Source organism: Somniosus microcephalus, chromosome 15, assembly GCF_052327205.1.
Source record: "Somniosus microcephalus isolate GS21.2 chromosome 15, FLI_Smic_1.0, whole genome shotgun sequence".
In the NCBI taxonomy this organism is placed as follows: Eukaryota; Metazoa; Chordata; class Chondrichthyes; order Squaliformes; family Somniosidae; genus Somniosus; species Somniosus microcephalus.
In genome coordinates, this window is record NC_141001.1 from 53,446,957 (window position 1) to 53,469,038 (window position 22,082).

Here is a 22,082-nt window from a genome sequence, read left to right on the forward strand (position 1 = left end):
CCCAAATTGCAAGGATGTTGTTATTTAGCATGTTTGAGGCAGGGGGCCTACGCCTGTATGGATGCATCAGAGACACCCAGCCCAATCTGCCAGCAGAGCAGCCCAGAGGCACCCAGCTAGAGGGACTCCCAAATCCATCCCAGGCCAGAAGAAAAGATAGTTTTAAAATATCTTCAGTTCTAAGGGAGCCATTTACCATGGTTATATTGCTAATAATCCCCTCCAGGATCAATGACCTTTGTCTGCACAAGATCTGGGGTAAGATTTCTGTTAAAGCCTAGGAGGACATTCTGGGTGGAATTGCCAGGGTAGCCCAGGAACTCCCCCAACATGCCTCCTTGATGTGGGGGAGGGGGGAGCAGTCGAGGTGAACAGTGTCGGCAAATTCATCGGCGAATTAAACAGATATTTGGCTAGGTGGACTCCAATAATGTATTCCTATATTTGTAAACAAATTAGTTAGGTTCCATGATGGGACAAACTCCAAGTGGGCTATCAAAAGAATGAGCTCAGTGTGATGAATGGCCTTTCCTAATTCTATGCTTTGTTATCATAAGCAATATTTGGTGTTTTCCAGTTAATATAATTTTTTACAATCACTAATGTCTTCTGCAACACTTCATTTTATGACAATCATTGCTTGAAGCCTGCACCCTGTTGTGTTCTTTGCCAAATTAATCATAATTATATAGTACATGAATGGATCAAAATTTGGGCACATTTCCTTACTGGAATGCACTCCTACTCATACAATAGCAAAATACTGCGGATGCTGGAAATCTGAAATAACAACAGAAAATGCTGGAAATACTCAGCAGGCCAGGCAGCATCCGTGGAGAGAGAAACAGAGTTAACGGGGTCGATTTTCCTGGAGCTGTCAGGCGGGCTTTCAGGCGCGTGGGGGGGGAAATCCCGATTTCGGGGGTCCTGACACCATCCCGCCCAAAACCCCGCTCCACGCAACTTTCAGAGGCAGCGGGTACCCGCCCTGCACTGGGACCCGCCGACCCCAGGCAGGAAGGGATTAGTGCCAATTAACTGCCTGTTAACAGGTAGTTAACGGGCAGTTTTTAGCCTAATCCCTATTTTGAGGGGTTTCGTGTGGGTTTCCCGACAGCTCCAAACCACGCCAGGTTAGAGCAGGCGGGCTGTCGGGTTGAAGGAGTTGGAGGGGTCGCGATGTCGGCGCTCAGGTGAGTGATGGGTGCATGAGTGCAAAGGTAAGTGTGTTTGGTGTGTCTAAAGTGTGTAAAGAACTTTTACTTACCTGTACTTACCTTCACAGCCTTTCTTCCTGTAGCTGTCGGGAGCCCATCACTCAGCCGGCACTTAAAGCTGAACGGCTGCGATCTGTGAAAAGTGACAGCCTTCAGCTTTGAGTGCCGATGTGAGTTCTAACTGAGTCTGTGCAGAAGGACTCCTGTCAGAACTCAGACTGTCAGTGTTTCACAGCTTGAAACAGCTGTGAAACACTGATAATTCATCTGTCAAGAATGCTTGACAGATGAAATTGCAGTCTGTGACGTCACCTGTTGCCAGGTGGCCCTTAATTGGCCTGCTGAGCCCGCTGGGCGGGCTCAACAAGGTCAATCAAGGGAAAATCGCATGGCTTGGCCGGACGTCGATGTAGGCGGGACTAAAACCAGAAAGTTGTAATCCCGCCTTCTTCCTGACAGTTTCGGGAAAATTGACCCCAACGTTTCAGGTCTGGGACCCTTCATCAGAACTGGAAAAGGCTGGAGATGTAACAGATATTAAGCAGGTGCAGAGACCGGGGGTGGGGGGGGGGGGGGGGCGGGGGCGGGGCGGTTAGGAGGGGAGGAAGGAATTGAAAGAACATCTTGTAGTTTTGTGAAAGGCAGGAAAGATAAAATGTTGCAAATGGGAGTGGCAAAAATCATACTGCATGAAAAATGGGGGCAGGGATAATTATCTGAAATTGTTGAACTCGATGTTGAGTCCGGTAGGCTGTAAAGTGCCTAATCGAAAGATGAGGTGCTGTTCCTCGAGCTTACGTTGAGCTTCGTTGGAACAGTGTAAGAGGCCGAGGACAGAGAGATCAGAGCGGGAGTGAAGCGGTGAATTAAAGTGACAGGCGACCGGAAGCTCAGGGTCACCCTTACGGACTGAAGGGTGACCCTGAGCCTCCGGTCGCCTGTCACTTTAATTCACCGCTTCACTCCCACTCTGATCTCTCTGTCCTCGGCCTCTTACACTGTTCCAACGAAGCTCAACGTAAGCTCGAGGAACAGCACCTCATCTTTCGATTGGGCACTTTACAGCCTACCGGACTCAACATCGAGTTCAACAATTTCAGATAATTATCCCTGCCCCCATTTTTCATGCAGTATGATTTTTGCCACTCCCATTTGCAACATTTTATCTTTCCTGCCTTTTACAAAACTACAAGATGTTCTTTCAATTCCTTCCTCCCCTCCTACCACCCCCCACCACCGCCCCCCCACCCCCCCCGGTCTCTGCACCTGCTTAATATCTGTTACATCTCCAGCTTTTTCCAGTTCTGATGAAGGGTCCCAGACCTGAAACGTTAACTCTGTTTCTCTCCACAGATGCTGCCTGGCCTGCTGAATATTTCCAGCATTTTCTGTTGTTATTTTTGCATTCCTACCCACCCAGTTTTCCTGTAATCACCGAGCCCAGGTCACCCCACTACTCCCAGGTACAGGACCAGGAAAATCTACCCCACCATTACTCTTCTTCAAATAGTGCCATGGGATCTTCAACATCCATCTGAACAGGCCAGACACCAGTCTGACATCTTACTCAAAGGATGACTCCTCCAACAATGCAGCACTCCCTCATTATTGCGCTGGAATGTAAGTTTAGATCGCAAGTTCAAGTCCTGGAGTGGCCCTGGAACCTCCCACCTTTTGATCCAGGGGCAAAGGTGCTACCATTTGAACCAAGCAGGTTAACATGTAGAACCTGGAATCACATCAACATTATTCCCTCCTCACACTCTGTTTTTGTTTTTGTTTATGACAGCTGCTTAAATAACAGCACGGCAGTGGAACATCAAACCGGAAACCGAAAAGAGAAAGTATATTCCATCAAACTGTCCTCTTTACCACGGCGCACCTCCCAGGTACTCTCGCCTACAAGGCTTTTTCTTCATTAAAATAACTATTGTAGCAGCCTTTGAAAATAATGTATTCGATGTTAAGACTAGTGGTCTAGTGGCTCAGTGTATAAATGTATTGCCTTGTGTAGTCCTGAGCTATACGCACCAGGAAAATCCCACATTTAATTCCTGGTTAATCTCTTTCTGCTGAGACAATACATTGACAGAATGGCATGTACTTCTAAACAAGTTGTCATCTTAAGACTTCCTATCAAAGCTATGTTCCAGACTATCCTGTTTCCTTTCAAAACTCTGTGTGTATGGTAGTTGATGGCTCATTCTCTGACTCTTTTTCCATTAACTCATGGGTTCCCCGGAGCTGTCCTCCCGCTCTGTTCCTTCTTCATATCAGTTACTTTCTCCATTTATCATTCAACCCTATTAACACTTTTGTTGATAATTCTACTTCCTTCGGATTGTATGCCCTCACAACCTCCAGTACTCGCAGTCTCAAGTTTTCTCACAGCTCAATGTCTGAATCACTATACCTTGATCTTCTCCATATCTTTCAAAGCAGCATTGAAAAATGTTGTTTCTTTCAAACTCACAGTGGCCTGAATTTTCAGCTGCTGGTCGCCCATTAATGCAGTGTAAAGCAGGCAATTGGTAGCAGAAATTACAAAATGCCGGTTTCAGGCATGCGAAGCGCATGCGCTGAAAACCAGTATTTCCGATCTGTCAAGAATGCTCTTGACAGATCGGACGCCTGCCCTGGAGAAGGGCCTCTGCGGGCGGATAGTTCCGCTTTCTGGAGACCCTCTGCCCGCAGAAAACCCTTAGAAATCTTACGCCTGGTAAACGCAGGCATAAGGCCTGCTTTTACCAGCAAGAGTAGAAAAAAGTTTTTTTTTAATTCTGCTCATTTATAACTTTAAAATACTTTTAAAAAAGGTAAGTTTATTTTTAGCCCCGTAAAAAACTTTAATTTTTTTTTCTTAAATTTGTTTAAAATATTTAATTTATTGTAATTTTAACTAATTTTAAAAACGTGATGGTTTTTTTTAAATGTATTTAATGTTTTATTATGTTTTTGGGTGATCTCCATTCATATATTTGATAGGTCTATCTGTCAGGTGTATGAATGGAGATTCCCTTCTGCTATTGGCTCCCCATGGCCTACGTGATCCCAGGGACTCTTGCGAACTGCATGCGCCTCTGGGATACGTGGGCCCTGCGCAATTCGAGTTTGGAGAGGCCCAGGAGCGGAAGTGTCCAGAGCTCGGGAGCCCTCAGGTAAGTTTGTAGATTTTTTCCAGTTCGGAGGCCTCCGTACGCAGGAAGCCTCCGATCGGAAAATACGGGTCCATGTTAATGTTAAGGTGAGTGTTTTCTGAACTGTTTATCTTCTTATTTTTCTGCTGGCACTTGGTTCTCTTGAGTCATTACAAATTGTTGTATTTTTGTACTCATCGCTCAGAGGTTTTCCATTGGGAACCTTCCTGAGGAAGATGTAGGAGGGAACCAACAAAGGAATGCCAGGCAGTTCAGGCTGCACAAGAGGCGCTCTGTGCTCATCCACACCTGTAAACAGAGTTGACCATGTGCTTTAGCAGCTGGTATAGGAAGCTCCTATTCCAAAAGGAAACTAGGACAGCAGGCTCAATGGCACCACTAAGATATATGAACACCTGACTAATCATACTATTGGATGCTTCTGCAGAAACACCACAATCACAGTATGTTATGCTGTACACTCTCGGGAGCTGCAAGCCTACATTTCGTTGTACTGCACTTGTGCACTAACAATGACAATAAAGTTGATTATTATTATTATTCAGTGGCACTGCAAAAAATGCCGTACTAACTTGTTTCTCCTCTCTGTATAATCACTAATGTTGATTCATCACATCATCTGCTACTCTAAATCATTGTTTCCCAGGGCCTCAAGACTGTAGAACTCCTCACTTTCCTCAGAATTTCTTTCCTTCTAGTCTGCAAGCTTTTCAAACCCAGATTTGGCACCACCTAACACTGCTTCATAATTTATCTCACCTTCTCTGTTACCTGTGCTGTCCTATACTATGGGGCCTTGGCCTTATTCTTCCAATTAAAAAAAAATGAAGGAGCATTACAATTGGCCTCATCATTACTGGTTTTAGAAGGTGAAAGAAAATGAGTCAAGATCCCTGCCCCTAATTATAATCAAGTGATTCCTGCTGAAGAGGCTTGTGTGAGGATATCATTAGTGTAGATACAATGAAAATATTTCTTCTGGTGGGGTAATTCAGAACAAGAGGGCACAATCTTAAAATGAGAGTGTAGGGGGTGATGTGTGGGGTCAGCTTCACCTCTGACTTATGAGTGGTTCGAATCGCTCCCACTCCCTTGGTTCTAGATCTTGGACTTATTTGGGGGTTGTGATAAAAGTGCAGCAGACAACTGATTTTGGTGCAAGAACTTTGATTTTTATTTAAGAAAATACAACACAATAATAACTCTAATAAAATGGGGAAACACTTCGGCATACACGAGGGAAAATTACAGTAGACAAATATCTCACCCCTCCCAATCCCACCTTACTAGCTAAGTTAGGCTCTAAAAGGACTAGGGATAATGCTCACCAAAACGACTCCTCGACAGTTGAGCTGGTTCACGATTTTGGGGTTTGCTAGATGTGTCGGTTGGGGCCTGCCATACCCCGGATGCGGTAGAGGACTTCACCTGCGTATCTGGTCAGTCTTCGCGAGTCCGCTGATGTGGTAGGATGCGTATTGGATTTATCAGGTAAGTACCCAATTTTCTTTGGTTAGAAATAGGGCTTAAAGTCTTTTTGAATAAAATCTTACCCAGGGGTAAGTCAGGATAGTTTGTAGAGTGGAAAAAACTTGTGGATCTTCGGTTTCTTCCGAGTTGGTTTTCCTTTGGTCATGGTGGCCCAATATTACCCGGTTGGCTGAGGGTAATATTCGGTTGGTTGTTTCGTGGGGCCCTTGGTGCTGCGAGGTGTCTGATGGTGTGTTACTTCTTCTTCGAGAGAACTGCTTCAAGATGCTTGCTCCTTGATCTTGATGTTACTCGATGATGGCTCTTCAACTTGTACTTGGAACTGTTGCAACTCTTTGAACACACTTTACTTCTGGAACAGGCCTCCAATTATACTAATCGAGGCCTGCTAATCTGCACGCCAAATTAGTTTAGGTTTATTGTTAGATTTTGGTGGGCTCGTTAACATTTGAGTTGTGTAAATTGTTTGAGCTGTTGAAGTTGTTTAAAAATGTGAGAAGTGGTTTCGGGATTGTTTCCTGAGCTGTTGAGCTCTTATTTAATTGTAGTGAATTGTCCTCAGGCTTTGTGTTTCCTGTGGGGCCTGAGATTCTTTGTAGGTTGGCGAAGTGATTTGTTTTATGCATGTTTTTGGATGGGTTCTGTGAGGCTGTTTTTTCATGGGTCTATTGTTAGCATGTAAATTTCCTGATAGGGGCCGAGTGACATTCATAGTCCCCCCAGACAGTTTGACTATCTCGAATAATCAAACTGTCTACTGTAGAGGTAGATCCCAAATTCTGTAACAGCCTTTTCCCAAACATGCCTGAACATGTCCTTTTATAATGCCAAGTCTGTTTCTGACCTTGAATCTCCTTGTTAGGCCCAACATGCCCTTTTATCACTCCTGAAGTTTTTAGCAAGGGTCCAAAGTCATTTTTTTAATAGGGTTTTCTTTCCTTTTGGGGGGATCTGTTAATTTTGAGAATCTTACAAGAGCGAGGCCATTCAGTAGTGAAATCAGGCAGCACTTCTTCACACAAGGGGAAGTGAAAATCTCTCTTCCCCAAAAGGCCATGGATGCTGAGTCAATTGCCATTTTCAAGATGGGGATCGATAGATTTTTGTTCGGTAAGGGTGTTAAGGAATATGGAACAAAGTCGGGTATCTGGAGTTAAGTTCCGATCAGCTATTGAATGCAGTAACTAAATGGTACAATTTTAAAGGGGGTGCAGGAACAGAAAGACCTGGGGGTGTATGTACACAAATCTTTGAAGGTGGCAGGACAAGTTGAGAAGGCTGTTAAAAAGGCATATGGGATCCTTGGCTTTATTAATAAAGGAATAGAGTACAAAAGCAAGGAAGTTATACTAAATCTTTATAAAACACAGGTTAGGCCCCAGCTGGAGTATTGTGTTCAATCTTGGGCGCCACACTTTAGGAAGGATGTCAAGGCCTTGGAGAGGCTACAGAAGAGATTTACTAGAATGGTACGAGGGACTTCAGTTATGTGGAGAAGCTGGGGTTGTTCTTCTTAGAGCAGAGAAGGTTAAAAGGAGATTTGATAGAGGTGTTCAAAATCATGAACGGTTTTGATAGAGTAAACAAAGAGAAACTGTTTCCAGTGGCAGAAAGGTCAGTAACCAGAGGAGACAGAATTAATGTGACATGGAGAAACATTTTGTTTTACACAGCAAATTGTTGTGATCTGGAATGCACTGCCTGAAAGAGTGCTAGAGGCAGATTCAATAGTAACTTTCAAAAGAGAATTGGATAAATACTGGAAGGGGAAAAAAATACAGCCACGAAAAGGAACAGTGAGAGTAATGACTCCTACTTTTAAAAGGGCATAGTGGCAAGCAACATTCAGTGAAAAGGATATTAAGGGACTCTCCCCCTCACTCTTTACAATGGATGCTGCTTCCCTGATGACTTACTGGGTAAATGCACTACCTGGGATGTTAGCGAGTCACAAACCAGAAAGGTCCCAGTTTGATCCTTAGTCTGCATTGACTTAGCTGATCTCAACCATTACAGTGGAAGGAGGGCTAAATTTTCTCTGTGATGGGATGGCTAGTATTTGACAGAAGAATCCACAAGGAAATGCTGGTAACACCAACTAGGAGTCCAATACCTTATGAGAAACGTTACAAGGGGAGGGAAAAGGAAAGGGATCTTTATATTGAATTCAAAGTTAAAGCAATTGTAGAGCTATCTTTCTTGCACTATTCCTTGGAGGTCAAGATTCTGAATTTTGAGCTTTTTACTAGTTAACTCTTGACCGAACCATTTTAAAAATAGCTTGTACTGTTATTGTAATATTAACATTACAGCATAACAATAAATACCTAAAGGACAATTTGAAATTAAAATACAAAATATTTGCATTTCTGTTCACTCACCTTCCCTTCTTCCATCCATTTGTTCTTCCTCTCCATTCTCTATACTGCTTTTTTCAACATTCATTTTTATTTTTTTTTCCAAAAAAAGTGGCACCCCACCCTCCCTTCAGCCGTTCCAGCTGTCTGCTTGGCCTGCTAGCTCCCCGTGTGTAACGTCAAGCAATATCGACTAGTATTTAGAGAAAGAAGCGACTTGCATCCTCAGGACATTCCAAAACATTTCACAGCCAATTAATTACTTTTGAAGTGTAGTTATTGTTGTTATGTAGATGAACACGACAGCCAATTTGTGCAGAGCAAGGTCCCACCAACAGCAATGCAATAAATAACCAGCTAATCTAGTTCTGACGAAGGGTCATCGACCTGAAACGTTAACTCTGTTTCTCTCTCCACAGATGCTGCCTGACCCGGAGTGTTTCCAGCATTTTCTGTTTTTATTTCAGATTTCCAACATCTGCAGTATTTTGCTTTTGTAATCTATTTTGGTGTTGGTTGAAGGATAAATGTCAGTCATGATACCAGAAGAACTCCCCTTCTCTTCAAATAGTGGCATGGGAGCTTATATGTCCTCCTGAACAGATAGGGTCTTGATTTAACATCTTATCCAGAAGAGGTCACGCTAGCACAAAATCTAGGCCAAGTGACATATGAGAGCTGCCATAATGGCTGATGGGAGAGTGTGTGATGCCACCATAACAGATGATGGAAAAATGGAGCTGGGTATTCTTTCGAGTGGCAGTGAGTCAAAAGGGAAGTGGGAGCCACATTAACAGCTGTTTTTTTAAATGGCGAGTGGGAGCCATAGACAGGGTAACAAGCCAAGAAATGTATATGTATTTTTTAATTGGCAGTAGGGTCACCATAATGGCTAAAGAGGTGCAGGACTGCCATTTTTTTTCTCCAAACTGGCAGTGGGGAATATTATTATTTTTAAAACTTTGAAGCTTCAAAAGGCTGGCAAAAAGAGGGGAATCATATTTCTTTTTAAATATTTGAGGAGTTAACATTTAAAATTAAAGTAACTGAAGCCGATTCCATACCTGGCCAAACTTAAGGTTTTCAACCAGGGTTAGAAGCTGGAAACTAAACGGTGCACCCCAGTGGGCAGAGGCCCGCTGACACAGTGCCACCTAGTGGCCAAAGGCTCAGAATTACACAATGACAACTGGCGACATAGGTTTTTAGCCATCACAAAAGTTAATATAAAAACAGAAAATGCTGGCAATACTCAGCAGGTCAGGCAGCATCTGTAGAGAGAGAAACAGAGTTAACGTTTCAGGTCGATGGCCCTTTGTCAAAACTGGAAAAAGTTGGAGATGTAACAGGTTGTTAAGCAAATGTAGGGGCAAGGAGAGGGGAGGAAAGAACAAAAAGGAAGGTCTGTGATAGGATGGAAGGCAGGAGAGATTAAAAGACAAAAGGGATGATGGTGCAAGGCAAAAGGAGATGGTAATGGGACAAGTTAAGAAACAAAAGATGACTAGATGAAGTATAAATGGCAATGGCAGAATGATCGACAGCTGCCATGTGAGAGAAAAAAGATAGGGGCCGAGGTTATGGTCTGAAATTGTTGAACTCGATGTCGAGTCCAGAAGGCTGTAAAGTGTCTAATCGAAAGATGAGGTGCTGTTCCTCGAGCTTACGTTGAGCTTCATTGGAACAGTGCAAGAGGCCGAGGACGGAGAGGTCAGAGCGGGAGTGGAGCGGAGAATTAAAGTGACAAAAGTTAATAGGTTGCCGTTGAATTTCTTCCATATTTGTGCCCAGAGATGCACGTAACCTGGGCACAAACCAATTACATGGCTTAAAAGATTGCTGAACTTTTGGTGAAAGTGGGTTGCATGCGAAACTACAATTTTTAATGCTGATTTATGCCCATTTTACACTCTAATGAAATTCACAGGAAATTTGAGCTAAACTTGACATCGGCGGAATGGGCGCAGGAATGTGCGCATTTTCGGGTCTAACTTCCGGGTTGTGCCCACAGAGGAAATTGCAGGCCATTGAGATAGGGCATTGCCGTTATAAAATGTTGACATTAAAATATGACAGAAAATTGTGACACAGGAAGTAGGGTTGTTGTAAGCGTCCTTATGGAGAGGAAGTCGTGGCATATGTAAAACATTTAGTATAGATGGCCTATCCTCATTTATCTATACCCCTATTCTTCAAAAGAATGTTAAAAATACTATTTAGAGGTGGAAGTAGCATCCCAATAATCTGCCTTTGATGGCTGAAAAATAGCTCCACAGCCTGTTATTGCAGCCACTCGAGGCTGAAGACTCTGGAAGCAGGTTAACCTGTTTTGCAAGTTTATTGCGTCAAAATACTTAAGTGACATTGCTGCACGAGTTATAGAACAATTGTGCTTGGAAGAGATAACTCACCCGCGACATGGCAAGGGTTAATAAGTTAGTCATTAGAGCTGAGAATCAAAGGGGAAGGTTCAGAGTCATTGAGGAACAAAGAGAACACATAAAGATACTTGTTAATCCCTCTCAGGTGCTCTGTGTTAGTCACAGTTCAAGGCAGTACTGCCGTACTTCCCCCCAATGATTGCTGGCCTGTGATTAGGATGCCAACCTTCCAGGATTATCCTATAGTCTCCAGGAATTAAAAATTAATCTCCTGGACACTACTGCGAGGAATCCAGAACAGTCATAGGAGCATTCAAACAATGGTGTTTTTTCCCCCATTTTCTTTGAATACTTTATAAAAATATTGAAGATGGAGAAGAAAGGCTGTTTGGGTAGGCGGGGCGGTTGGAGCTGGGAAGTCATCCAACCAGAGTTGGCGACCTTACCTGTGAACCCCTGCTCTTAGGGTTTTCTCTTATGCATAGCCAACACAGTGCCTATAATCAGTCTGTTTTCTCCTCTAGGTGTTTGTTACTTGCAATGTCCAGTTATGCACCAATACACACAGTTCAAAACCATGTGCGCTGGGGTGTGGCTCTGTCAGTGGTTCACAAGTGGAACAGTCGGACATGCAGCGAGTCAGCGCAGGACCGATTCGCATCACAAAGAAGAGTGACTTTGGTGAGAAAAAAAGTGTTTCTGTTTAATTATTTTCCCCTGGTTTTTTGCTGAGGTTTGATCACCTCTTTTTCCTGAGTGCAGTTGACCCCTTACTGGAGCTTGGTTCCTCTGGGTACGATAGAATAGTAGTTATGTTGCTGGAATAGTAATCCAGAGAACATAAACATAAGAAATAGGAGTAGACCATTTGACCCCTCGAGCCTGCTCCGCCATTCAATAAGATCATGGCTGATCTTCTACCTCATCTCCACTTTCCTGCACTGTCCCCATATTCCTTGATTCCTTTAACATCCAAAAATCTATCGATCTCTGTCTTGAATATACTCCACGGCTGAGCCTCCACAACCCTCTGGTGTAGAGAATTCCAAAGATTCACCACCCTGAGTGAAGAAATTTCTCCTCATCTCAGTCCTAAATGGCCGACCCCTTATTCTGAGACTGTGACCCCTGGTTCTAGACTCCCCAGCCAGGGGAAACATCCTCCCTGCATCTACCCTGTCAAGCCCTGTAAGAATTTTGTATGTTTCAATGAGATCACCTCTCATTCTTCTAAACTCTAGAGAATATAGGCCTTGTCTACTCAATCTCTCCTCATAGGACAATCCCCCCATCCCAGGAATCAGTCTGGTGAACCTTTGTTGCACTCCTATGGCAAGTATATCCTTCCTTAGGTAAGGAGACCAAAACTGTATACAATACTCCAGGTGTGGTCTCACCAGGGCCCTATATATTTGCAGTAAGACATCTTTACTCTTAACTCAAATCCTCTTGTAATAAAAGCTAACATACTATTTGCTTTCCCAATTGCTTGCTGTACCTGCATGTTAACTTTCAGTGATTCATGTACAAGGACACCCAGGTCCCTCTGAACACCAACATTTCCCAATCTCTCACGTTTAAAAAATACTCTGCTTTTCTATTTTTCCTACCAAAGTGGATAACTTCACATTTCTTCACATTATATTCCATTTGCCATGTTCTTGCCCACTCACTTAGCCTGTCTATATCCCCTTGAAGACTCTCTGCATCCTCCTCACAACTTACATTCCCACCCAGCTTTGTATCATCAGCAAACCTGGATATATTACATTTGGTCCCCTCATCCAAATCATTGATATAGATTGTGAATAGCTGAGGCCCAAGCACTGATCCTTGTGGTACCCCACTAGTTACAGCCAGCCAACCCGAAAATGGCCCATTTATTCCTACTCTGTTTTCTGTCCATTAACCAATCCTCAATCTGTGCTAGTATATTACCCTCACTCCCATGAGCCCTTATTTTATCTAATAACCTTATCGAATGCCTTCTGAAAATCCAAATGCATCACATCCACTGGTTCCCCCTTATCTATTCTGCTAGTTACAATCACAAAAAACTCTAACAGATTTGTCAAACATGATTTCCCTTTCCTAAATCCGTGTTGACTCTGCCAATCCTATTATTATTTCCTAAGTGCCCTGTTAGCACGTCCTTAATAATAGATTCTAGTATTTTCCCTACTACTGATGTCAGGCTAACTGGTCTGGAGTTCCCCGTCTTCTCTCTCCCTTCTTTCTTAATAGTGAGGCTACCTTCCAATCCACGGGAACCGTTCTAGAATCTATGGAATTTTGGAAGATGACAACCAATGCATCCACTATCTCTATAACCACCTCTTTTAAAACCCTAGGATGTAGGCCATCATGGCCAGGGGATTTATCGGCTTTCAGTCCCATTAATTGCTCCAGTACTTTTTTTTTACTAATACTAATTTCTTTCAGTTCTTCATTCTCGCTAGACCCTTGGTTCTCCACAATTTCTGGGAGTTTTTTTGCATCTTCTTCCATTCAGACAATGTATTTGTTTAATTTCTCCTTATCCCCCATTATAATTTCTCCTGTCTCAGCCTGTAAGGGACCCATGTTTACTTTTGTTAATCTTTTCCTTTTTACATACCTACAGAGGCTTTTACAGTCTGTTTTTATGTCTCTCGCTAGTTTACTTTCATTCTATTTTCCCTTCCCTTATTAATTTCTTGGTCCTCTTTTGCTGAATTCTAAAATCCTCCCAATCCTCAGGCTTACTACTCTTTTTGGCAACATTATAAGCCTCTTCCTTTAATCTAATACTATCTTTAATTTCTCTTGTTAGCCACAGTTGGACCATTTTTCCCCGTGGTGTTTTTATTCCTTAAGGGAATGTATATTTGTTGTGAATTATTTCTTTAAATGTTTGCCATTGCTTTTCTACTGTTATATCTTTTAATCTAGTTTCCCAACCTACCTTAGCTAACTCGCCTCTCAGTAGTTTGCTTTGTTCAGGTTTAGGACCCTAGTTTTGGACTTAACTAAATCACTCTCAAACACTCTCAAACTCAACATAAAATTCTATCATATTATGATCACTGCTCCCCAGAGGTTGCTTTACTACAAAGGTTATTAATTAACCCTCTCTCATTGCACAATACTGGATCTAAAATAGCCAATTCCCTTGTAGGTTCCTTGACATACTGATCTAGGAAACAGAGGCCTGGACCTTTGATCCGGAGACATGAGTTCAATTCCCACCACGGGGAATTTAAATTCAGTTAATTAAATACATTTGGAATAAAAAGCAAGTATCAGTAATGGTGAACATATGATTGTCGTTTTAAAAAAAAAATCTGGTTCACTAATGTCCTTTAGGAAAGGAAATCTGCCTTCCTTACCTGGTCTGGCCTATATGTGACTCCAGAGCTACAGCAATGTGGTTGACTCTTAACTTCCCTCTGAAATGGCCTAGAAAACCACAAAGTTGCACCAAACTGCTACAACGGACTGCAGCAGTTCAAGAAGGTGGCGCACCACCGCCTTCTCAAGGGCAATTAGGGATGGGCAATAAATGCTGGCCTTGTCTGCGACGCCCACATCCTGTGAATGAATTTTTAAAAATCTCACCTTGCTGAAGTGGCCACTGTTCACATACAAGCCTTGACAGTGAGTGCCAGCGGGCTGTGCAGCCATGTACGCCATCATAGCTGACCCATATCCTGTCCCCCACACCCGATATTCGCACAATCACGGTTCCAGTAGAGGTTGCTGGATATCAATGAGAAACAGGAGACTTGTCTGATTTTTCCCTTACCTAGCCGAGAGGCGCTAGGGCCAGCTGTAACACACCTACCACCACCTTGGTTAAACTCAGTCATTGTGGGAGAATCAACAGATTAAATAATTACAAAAGCAAAATACTGCAGATGCTAGAATCCTGAAATAAAAACAGAAAATGCTGGAAACACTCAGGAGGTCAGGCAGCATCTGTGGAAAGAAAAACAGAGTTAACGTTTCAGGTCTGTGACCTTTCATTGGAACTGATTAAATAATTAACTAGTCACTGTGTACAGAGGACAAAGAATTAATTACATATTATTTGTCATTATTCGGTGTGATTATGTTGCTGAGCATTGCGATGTAACATGGAACATTCTTGGAACCCATTGGTACAAACTCGTTCCCAGTGAATGCTTGCCTTGTACGTGAACTGAAACCTGCTATCATGATCGTTTTTTTTTAACTTTGTGATTCTTGCCAATGGATTGGTAGAATTTAAATTTTTGGGAGGGTATGGAATTCCTCCTCTATTTTCCCTGCAATCCCCTGGTCTCTGCCAATGCTATCTTAAGTTGGCCACCAAGAGAAGTGTGTCAGCAACTTGGAAACAACTGATTTTCTTTCTCTGATGAGGAAGCCCCTAGCTTTAACCCAAATGACTTCTGCCGTTTGTTGGTTCTAGGCCATGTTAATGACCTGGGACAGGACATACTGATGCTTCTCGCCCTGGACAGCTGTGCTGCTCCAGTCAGTACCAGGGCAGAGGGGACCAGTAAAATTGGCCCATATATATGCTGCAAAGATCCTGGCTTTCTGGGTCTGTGTTCTAGAATTTTCCCTATATTTGTCCTCCTCTCCTGAAAGTGCTGACTATTTGAACCACATGGGAACCAATCACAGCAGAACCCAATCCTCTCCTCAATCCAACATCCAAAGACATTCACTTTCCAAGTCACTGGACACTGACCAGGAGTGGGAAAGCCTGGCTGACTCCCTCCTTGGCCTCCCTAGTCCGTGGGCATTGTAGCAAATTACAGTGACCACACTGCTGCTGCTCTAGCCGAGGTCAGTTAGCTCCACCAGACTTCAAACTCGGGACTTTCCTACATAAGAACATAAGAAATAGGAGCAGGATCAGGCTACACGGCCCCTGGGCCCACTCCACTACCCACAGGGCCATGACCGATCCGAACCTAGACTCATGTCCAAATTCCTGCCCGCTCCCCGTAACCCTTAATTCCCTTTACTTCTAGGAAACTGTCTATTTCTGTTTTAAATTTATGTAATGATGTAGCTTCTACAGCTTTTTGGGGCAGCATATTCCATGGACCTACCACCCTGAGTGAAGTAGTTCCTCCTCATCTCAGTTTTGAAAGAGCAGCCCCTTATTCTAAGATTATGCCCCCTAGTTCTAGTTTCACCCATCATCAGGAACATCCTCCCCGCATCCACCCGATCCAACCCCTTCACAATCTTATATGTTTCAATAAGATCGCCTCTCATTCTTCTGAACTCCAATGAGTAGAGTCCCAATCTACTCAACCTCTCCTCATATGTCCATCCCCTCATCCCCGGGATTAACCGAGTGAACCTTCTTTGTACTGACTCGAGAGCAAGTATGTCCTTTCTTAAGTATGGACACCAAAACTGTACGCAGTATTCCAGGTGCGGTCTCACCAATACCTTGTACAACTGAAGCAATACCTCCCTATTTTTATATTCTATCCCCCTAGCAATGAAAGCCAACATTCCATTGGCCTTCTTAATCACTTGCTGCACCTGCATACTAACCTTTTGAGTTTCGTGCACCAGGACCCCCAGATCCCTTTGTACTTCAGTACTTTCCAGTTTCTTGCCATTAAGATAATAACTTGCTCTACGATTTTTCCTGCCAAAGTGCATAACCTCACACTTTCCAGTATTGTATTCCATCTGCCAAATCTCTGCCCACTTACTTAGCCTGTCTATGTCCCCTAGCAGGTTTTTTATGTCCTCCTCACTCACTACTTTCCCTCCCATCTTAGTATCATCTGCAAACTTTGATATGTTACACTCGGTCCCCTCCTCCAAATCGTTAATATAGATTGTAAAGAGTTGGGGACCCAGCACTGACCCCTGCGGAACACCACTAGTTACTGATTGCCAGTCTGAGAATGAACCATTTATCCCAACTCTCTGCCTTCTGTTAGATAGCCAATCCTCTATCTATGCCAGAATATTACCCCCAATCCCGTGATTTTTTATCTTAAGCAATAATCTTTTGTGTGGCACCTTGTCAAATGCCTTTTGGAAGTCTAAATACACTACGTCCACTGGTTCCCCTTTATCCACCCTATATGTTACTTCCTCAAAGAACTCCAGCAAATTTGTCAAACATGACTTCCCCTTCATAAAACCATGCTGACTTTGTCCTATTAAATTATGATTATCCAAATGTCCTGTTACGGTCTCCTTAATAATGGACTCCAAAATTTTACCTACCACAGATGTTAGGCTAACCGGTCTATAGTTTCCAGCCTTCTGTCTACTGCCCTTTTTAAATAAGGGTGTTACATTCGCAGTTTTCCAGTCTGCCGGGACCTTTGCCGAGTCCAGGGAGTTTTGGAAAATTATTCCTGATCAGTATCACACTAGGAAATGCATTTACCAGTGAGTCATTGGGCAGGGCTTGCCTTTAACATTTCCAAAGTCCCTTTGTACAGTACATTGTGTATAGAGTATGGCTTATGCATCTCACGGTCACCTTGAGTACACATTGGCAACTCAATTGGGTCTGGTGTTGTATGGCTCAGGTTGACCTCTTGTACTTTCATCATCATAATGAACAGGTTGTACATTCACTTCAGAAAAGGAGGAAATACTTAAGAGGATGGCAAGCCATTGGTGGTGGAGGAGATGGTCTTCATTTATTCAGCATCTCAGTTAAAGCAGCCATCTAAACAGTAAAATTCACCCAATTTCTGGACTGTCAGTTGAGTGTTGCTCCATGAGTTGGGTGAGTTTTGCCATTTATATGGGCGCTGTATCTGAGTACAAGTGAAAGGGGACCAAAAGGAATGAACCCGTCATCTACTTGGGAATCAAGTACTTTACTTTTAGTGAGACATTTTTTAACTTTCCACTACTTTGTGTGTGAAGAGTGGCAATAGATATTAACATTCTGTACTCAGAATCCATTCCCGATTGATGGGATTAAAGTGCCTTCTCTGTACAGGTTGTGAGTGAAATGACTTTGGGTAATCTCAACAAATGCCAAGTAGGTGCAAATCTACAGCACAGAACGCCCACTAACTCGGCACTGATCCAGCTCACTGATAGGGTCATGTGTGCATGTTGTGTGATATGGAGATGTCACAATAACTTGACAGATGTGTTGAGTTGGCAGAATTTGAATTTCTACAAACAAAAAGCCCACTTATGGCAAAGCATCTGGGTCTCTTGTTTAGGAGTGTCACCTTTTGCCAAATCTAAAAATGGACATGAAATAAGGGAAAGATAGAGGAGAACACGCTGGTTTGAGTTCCAATGTTTTCTCTAAACCTCTTCATGTCTATTGTCTTCACATTTTAAAACAGCTGCAGTATGTATTTTTTTTAAAAAGCATTTCAATTTTAAAAATGCAAGTTTTTGGTGTTTGGTTTACATTTTAGAAATTTTGAAACCGCACCCCCCCTCCCCCCTCACAAAACAGACTGGTCCAAAGTTGACCTACTCAGATGTCATGTAGCCAAAGAATTTAAATACTTTTTTTTTTCTTTTTAACCCAAGGTCATAATTACGCAGCCATCACAGTTGGCTTAGCGTTAGGAGGCACCGTGGTCTACGTTGTTCTGATCTTGTTGAAGCGATCGTTTGTGGGACTACACTACAGGAGCAGAATTAGAAATTCCCGTCAGGCCAGACCATTCTGATAAAAACAAACTGAACGGCGAAGCACTGGGACTTGCCGGACATGTGATTAATGTATCTGTTCATTGGAATTCACCTCCTACAGCTCCCTCTGCTGTCAGTTAGAGGCCTTGCACCCTGCAATGTTTGATTTCAGAATCATGCTGTGCTCTCTTGGGGCTTGGAATGGATTTGGAATTTATTTTCTGGATTTGAACTCCATTTCTACATTTTTTGCAAAAGTGCAAAAAATAAATCATCACAAATCGAGACTGTAATCTTCTCCCTGCCTGAATCCATTTACAACTCAACCACCGAGGAACTGGGTGGCATACCGGACTGGGGCATTGCTCCTTCACCTTCTGGGTCTGGCCTCAAACCCAGCTTGGCCTGATTAGATGAAAGTCTCTTCTCCCCGCTTTCTGTTATGGGTCAATGTGAAATGAGAACTCCGACCCAGCTCCTCATAGGCCCAGCCCCACAGCAAAAAAAAAAAATCACCCATCATTCAGTTTAGATTGGCATTGAATTGATAACTTCATTCAGAGAGGCCATAAGAATGGCAATGTGGGAAATGTCACACTAGGGCAGTAGGAGGGTCATCACTGCGTTTGGGGCTGAGCTGCAAGAGTAGAGAGCGCGCGTTACATGGATGCCGATAATGGGCACATGGAATGGGAAACTGTTCCATTCCCAGCTCCGACAACCCTCACTTTGATTAAGCATGAATAGTCACCCCAAAACAAATCAAAGTTTGATTATGCTGTCAGTTGTGGTTACGGGCCAGTGGAGTTCAATTGAGGATGTATGATACGGTCTTGCAGTGTTATACCAGATTCTGCTGCAGGCATAGGGGAAGAACTGACAATGGAATTCTGCTGGACTACAAATTTTTTACTTACTTAAAAAAAGACAAAGAACTATTTACTCAAAGCCTGTGAGTCTATTAGTTGTGGACACCTGTAAGTTAAAACAGGGGACAGGCAGACTCAACCTGTAATCGCAATCTTAATTCTAGCTACTTATCCTGTATAACCTACTGTACTCCCACATGTCAAATATTGTCACCCACAATCAATAAACGTTTGCTGCATCCGGCTGCACTCCAACTATAACTATAGTCAGTACAACTGGGGTACTAGCATAGCAACTCCTGTCCATTTAACATCACTGAAGAGGAGTGTCATGCTGTTGTATAAAAATGAACTGGCACTAACGTTTTAAACAGATCGCACTGTCTTGTGAGATCATCGACAGGGCTGTGACACAGTTAATGCATTCGAACCAAAATGGTCACATATGGGTTTGTGCCTGCAGTTCTCCAGCTGATGAGATTTCGATCCAAACTATGTCACCCTGGAGAAGTTCCAAGCAGATACTAGATGCTCCTTCACATGAGGAGGGGAAGGATTAGAGGCCCGGTCACTAAATGTCACTCTTTTTTTGTTCCCGTGACCAGTTATAGCTACAGTAACATTGGTAAAAATCTAGGAGCAGGTCTAGAACCCACCCGTGTGTGGAGGTTTCAAGAGGAGCCGACAGAATATAATTACAGAAAATGGGATGTATGTGATGGTATTAATGGATCAGTGAACATTCATTGATCATGATATCTCACAATCAATGCCTGGTCTATACTGAGTTAGCTGATCATAACCAAGCTGTCACGACAAATAGCATCAATGCTCCTGGCTAGAAAGGAGAAAACAAATCTGCTGGCATCTCCATCCTGTTTGCTAAGCAGCGAGCCCACACAAAAGTACACAGGTGCAAACATTGGGCGAGGAAAGGATTCCCTCCTCAGTCAAATAGCCTTCTGAATGTAGAATTAGGTCGATCTGCTTCAATTTTTTTTTATTATGGAGCAGATCTTTTCGTCTCCTGTGTCAATGAAGTACAAACTGTCAACTGTCTTTTCAGACACAAGACCACCGACCGGCCGCTCCTGCAGCCGCACATCCCCCAGAAATTCCTCCACTTCTGTAACATCGCTGTGTCTGGTCCAGTTCATCTAGTTCTTGTTGAGCCGCCTGTGTTGCTGCTGAGATTCCATGTGAATTCCGGCAGGGGTTCGCCTGCTTGGCTGCCATAACTTTGGTGAAAGAGCTGCGGAAACTCCAGAAAATGGAATAAGTGATGTTTAAACCGTTTCTCCGAGGTTTCCGTGGCTCTTTCCGCTAAGTAATGCCAGACGAGCGGAGAACCCTTGTGGAATTTCACGCCCTCGATTTACATATTGAACAACAGTCACCTGTGACGTACAAGATTGCAGCCAATGCCCATGGCACTGTATCCTAGCATGCATCAGCACCTAAAGGAAGGGAGTTGTGACAAATTGGAAGAGTAAATTAAGACAAGGTATGAAGCTTGAGCAACAAACGATCAAGCTGTTCACATCGTACTGTCCCAGTCATGCAGATTTATTATGCAGACTGTCCATGGCTCATTCATGACTCCACGTTACAAGCTACCAAGAATTCGATCGTGGTTCCACATGACACGAGACACAAACAGAAGTTATATCCACTGAATTTTATAGCATATGAGGGGGTATAGTCTCAGGATAAGGGGTAGGGCATTTAAGACCGAGACGCAGAGGAATTTCTTCACTAGGAGGGTTATGAATCTTTGGAATTCTCTGCCCCAGAGGGCTGTGAATGCTGAGTCGGAGTATATTCAAGACTGAGATAGATAGATTTTTGGACTCGTGGGGAATCAAGGGATATGAGGATCAGGCAGGAAAATGGAGTTGAGGTCAATAATCAGCCACAATCTTATTGAATGGCGGAGCAGGCTCGAGGCGCCGTATGGCCTACTCCTGCCCTTATTTCTTATGTTCTTATAACACTTTAATTTCATAAACCTGAATCTGAGCTGGAAAAAAAAAATTGATCTGTGCTGTGAGCAATAATCCAGGGACTCACTTGAAATCTATTAATAGACCAGCATCTTTTGCAAACTCCCAAAGCACATAAAAGGAAATGTCTTTACAAAATACTGAGTAGGTGTTGCTCAAATAGAATATAGATCTTAATTTTCGATATGTAAATGAAGAGGATTAAAGTTGTGTCAATCAACACATAGGAAAGCTAAAAATTAGGCAGGAATCATTCAGTTTGATGCTACAATGGGGGGGGGGGGGGTTCATGGGCTTCTACAGAAGGAACTATCTTTATCTTTGTAATCAAACTTGTATCCTGGTCACACTGCTGTTTAACTGGGCAGTTACTAATGAAACTTAGTAACAACCTGGATGCCAGTAAGCTAAAGCAGTTTAAACTGATGGTTTTGGAAACCCCCCCCCCCCCCCCCCCCCAAAGTTATATTTTAGTGATGTTTCACTTTCAAATTACTGTAATCTCAAAAAAAAACAAAAATAATCCATCTTTTAGTGCTGTTCCTGTGTAGTTCCTAGGCCTGGAAGTACAGTGGCTCATATATGCAGAACTTATTTACAAAGTATTCTTTATAACTTGTTTTAAAATCAAAAAATGATTGGTGTATAACAAAGACTTTAAATAGGAAAAGTGACCTCTACCAAAACACAAAAAAACGCTACGTTGGTTAAAAATGAAGATATCGAAAGGGACGTGGGCAGCACTGTGACTCCACACACAGGAAGTCCAAAGACTCTGCTTCACATCTGTAATACTCTATACTTGGAGATTTAGGTCCAACACGTGCACCACCTTTCTAAGAAACATTATTTTTTGCATAACTAATGTTAGCATAGATATAGCTGGTAACCCAGCTGTTTTGTCACTTTATATTAAAACCCAAAAGTGTTTAAAACAGCTAAAGTCCAATCATATCAATAGACTCACTGGAAGGAAATTCCCA

At 42.9% G+C, this 22,082-nt stretch overlaps 1 protein-coding gene across 3 annotated transcripts in view; it reads left to right on the forward strand.

Annotated features, from left to right (window-relative positions):
* LOC147106729 (uncharacterized) overlaps positions 1-19,340 on the forward strand; it is a 43,978-nt gene extending 24,638 nt beyond the window's left edge. For all 3 annotated transcript variants that reach the window (XM_086007787.1, XM_086007789.1, XM_086007788.1), the window contains 3 exons: positions 3,007-3,106; positions 11,129-11,285; positions 18,123-19,340. In XM_086007787.1, the coding sequence (XP_085863913.1) occupies positions 3,007-3,106; positions 11,129-11,285; positions 18,123-18,265 (400 nt within the window). In that variant the 3' untranslated portion in view covers positions 18,266-19,340. The remainder of the gene's footprint in view (positions 1-3,006; positions 3,107-11,128; positions 11,286-18,122) is intronic.
* The last annotated feature ends 2,742 nt before the right edge of the window (positions 19,341-22,082 follow it).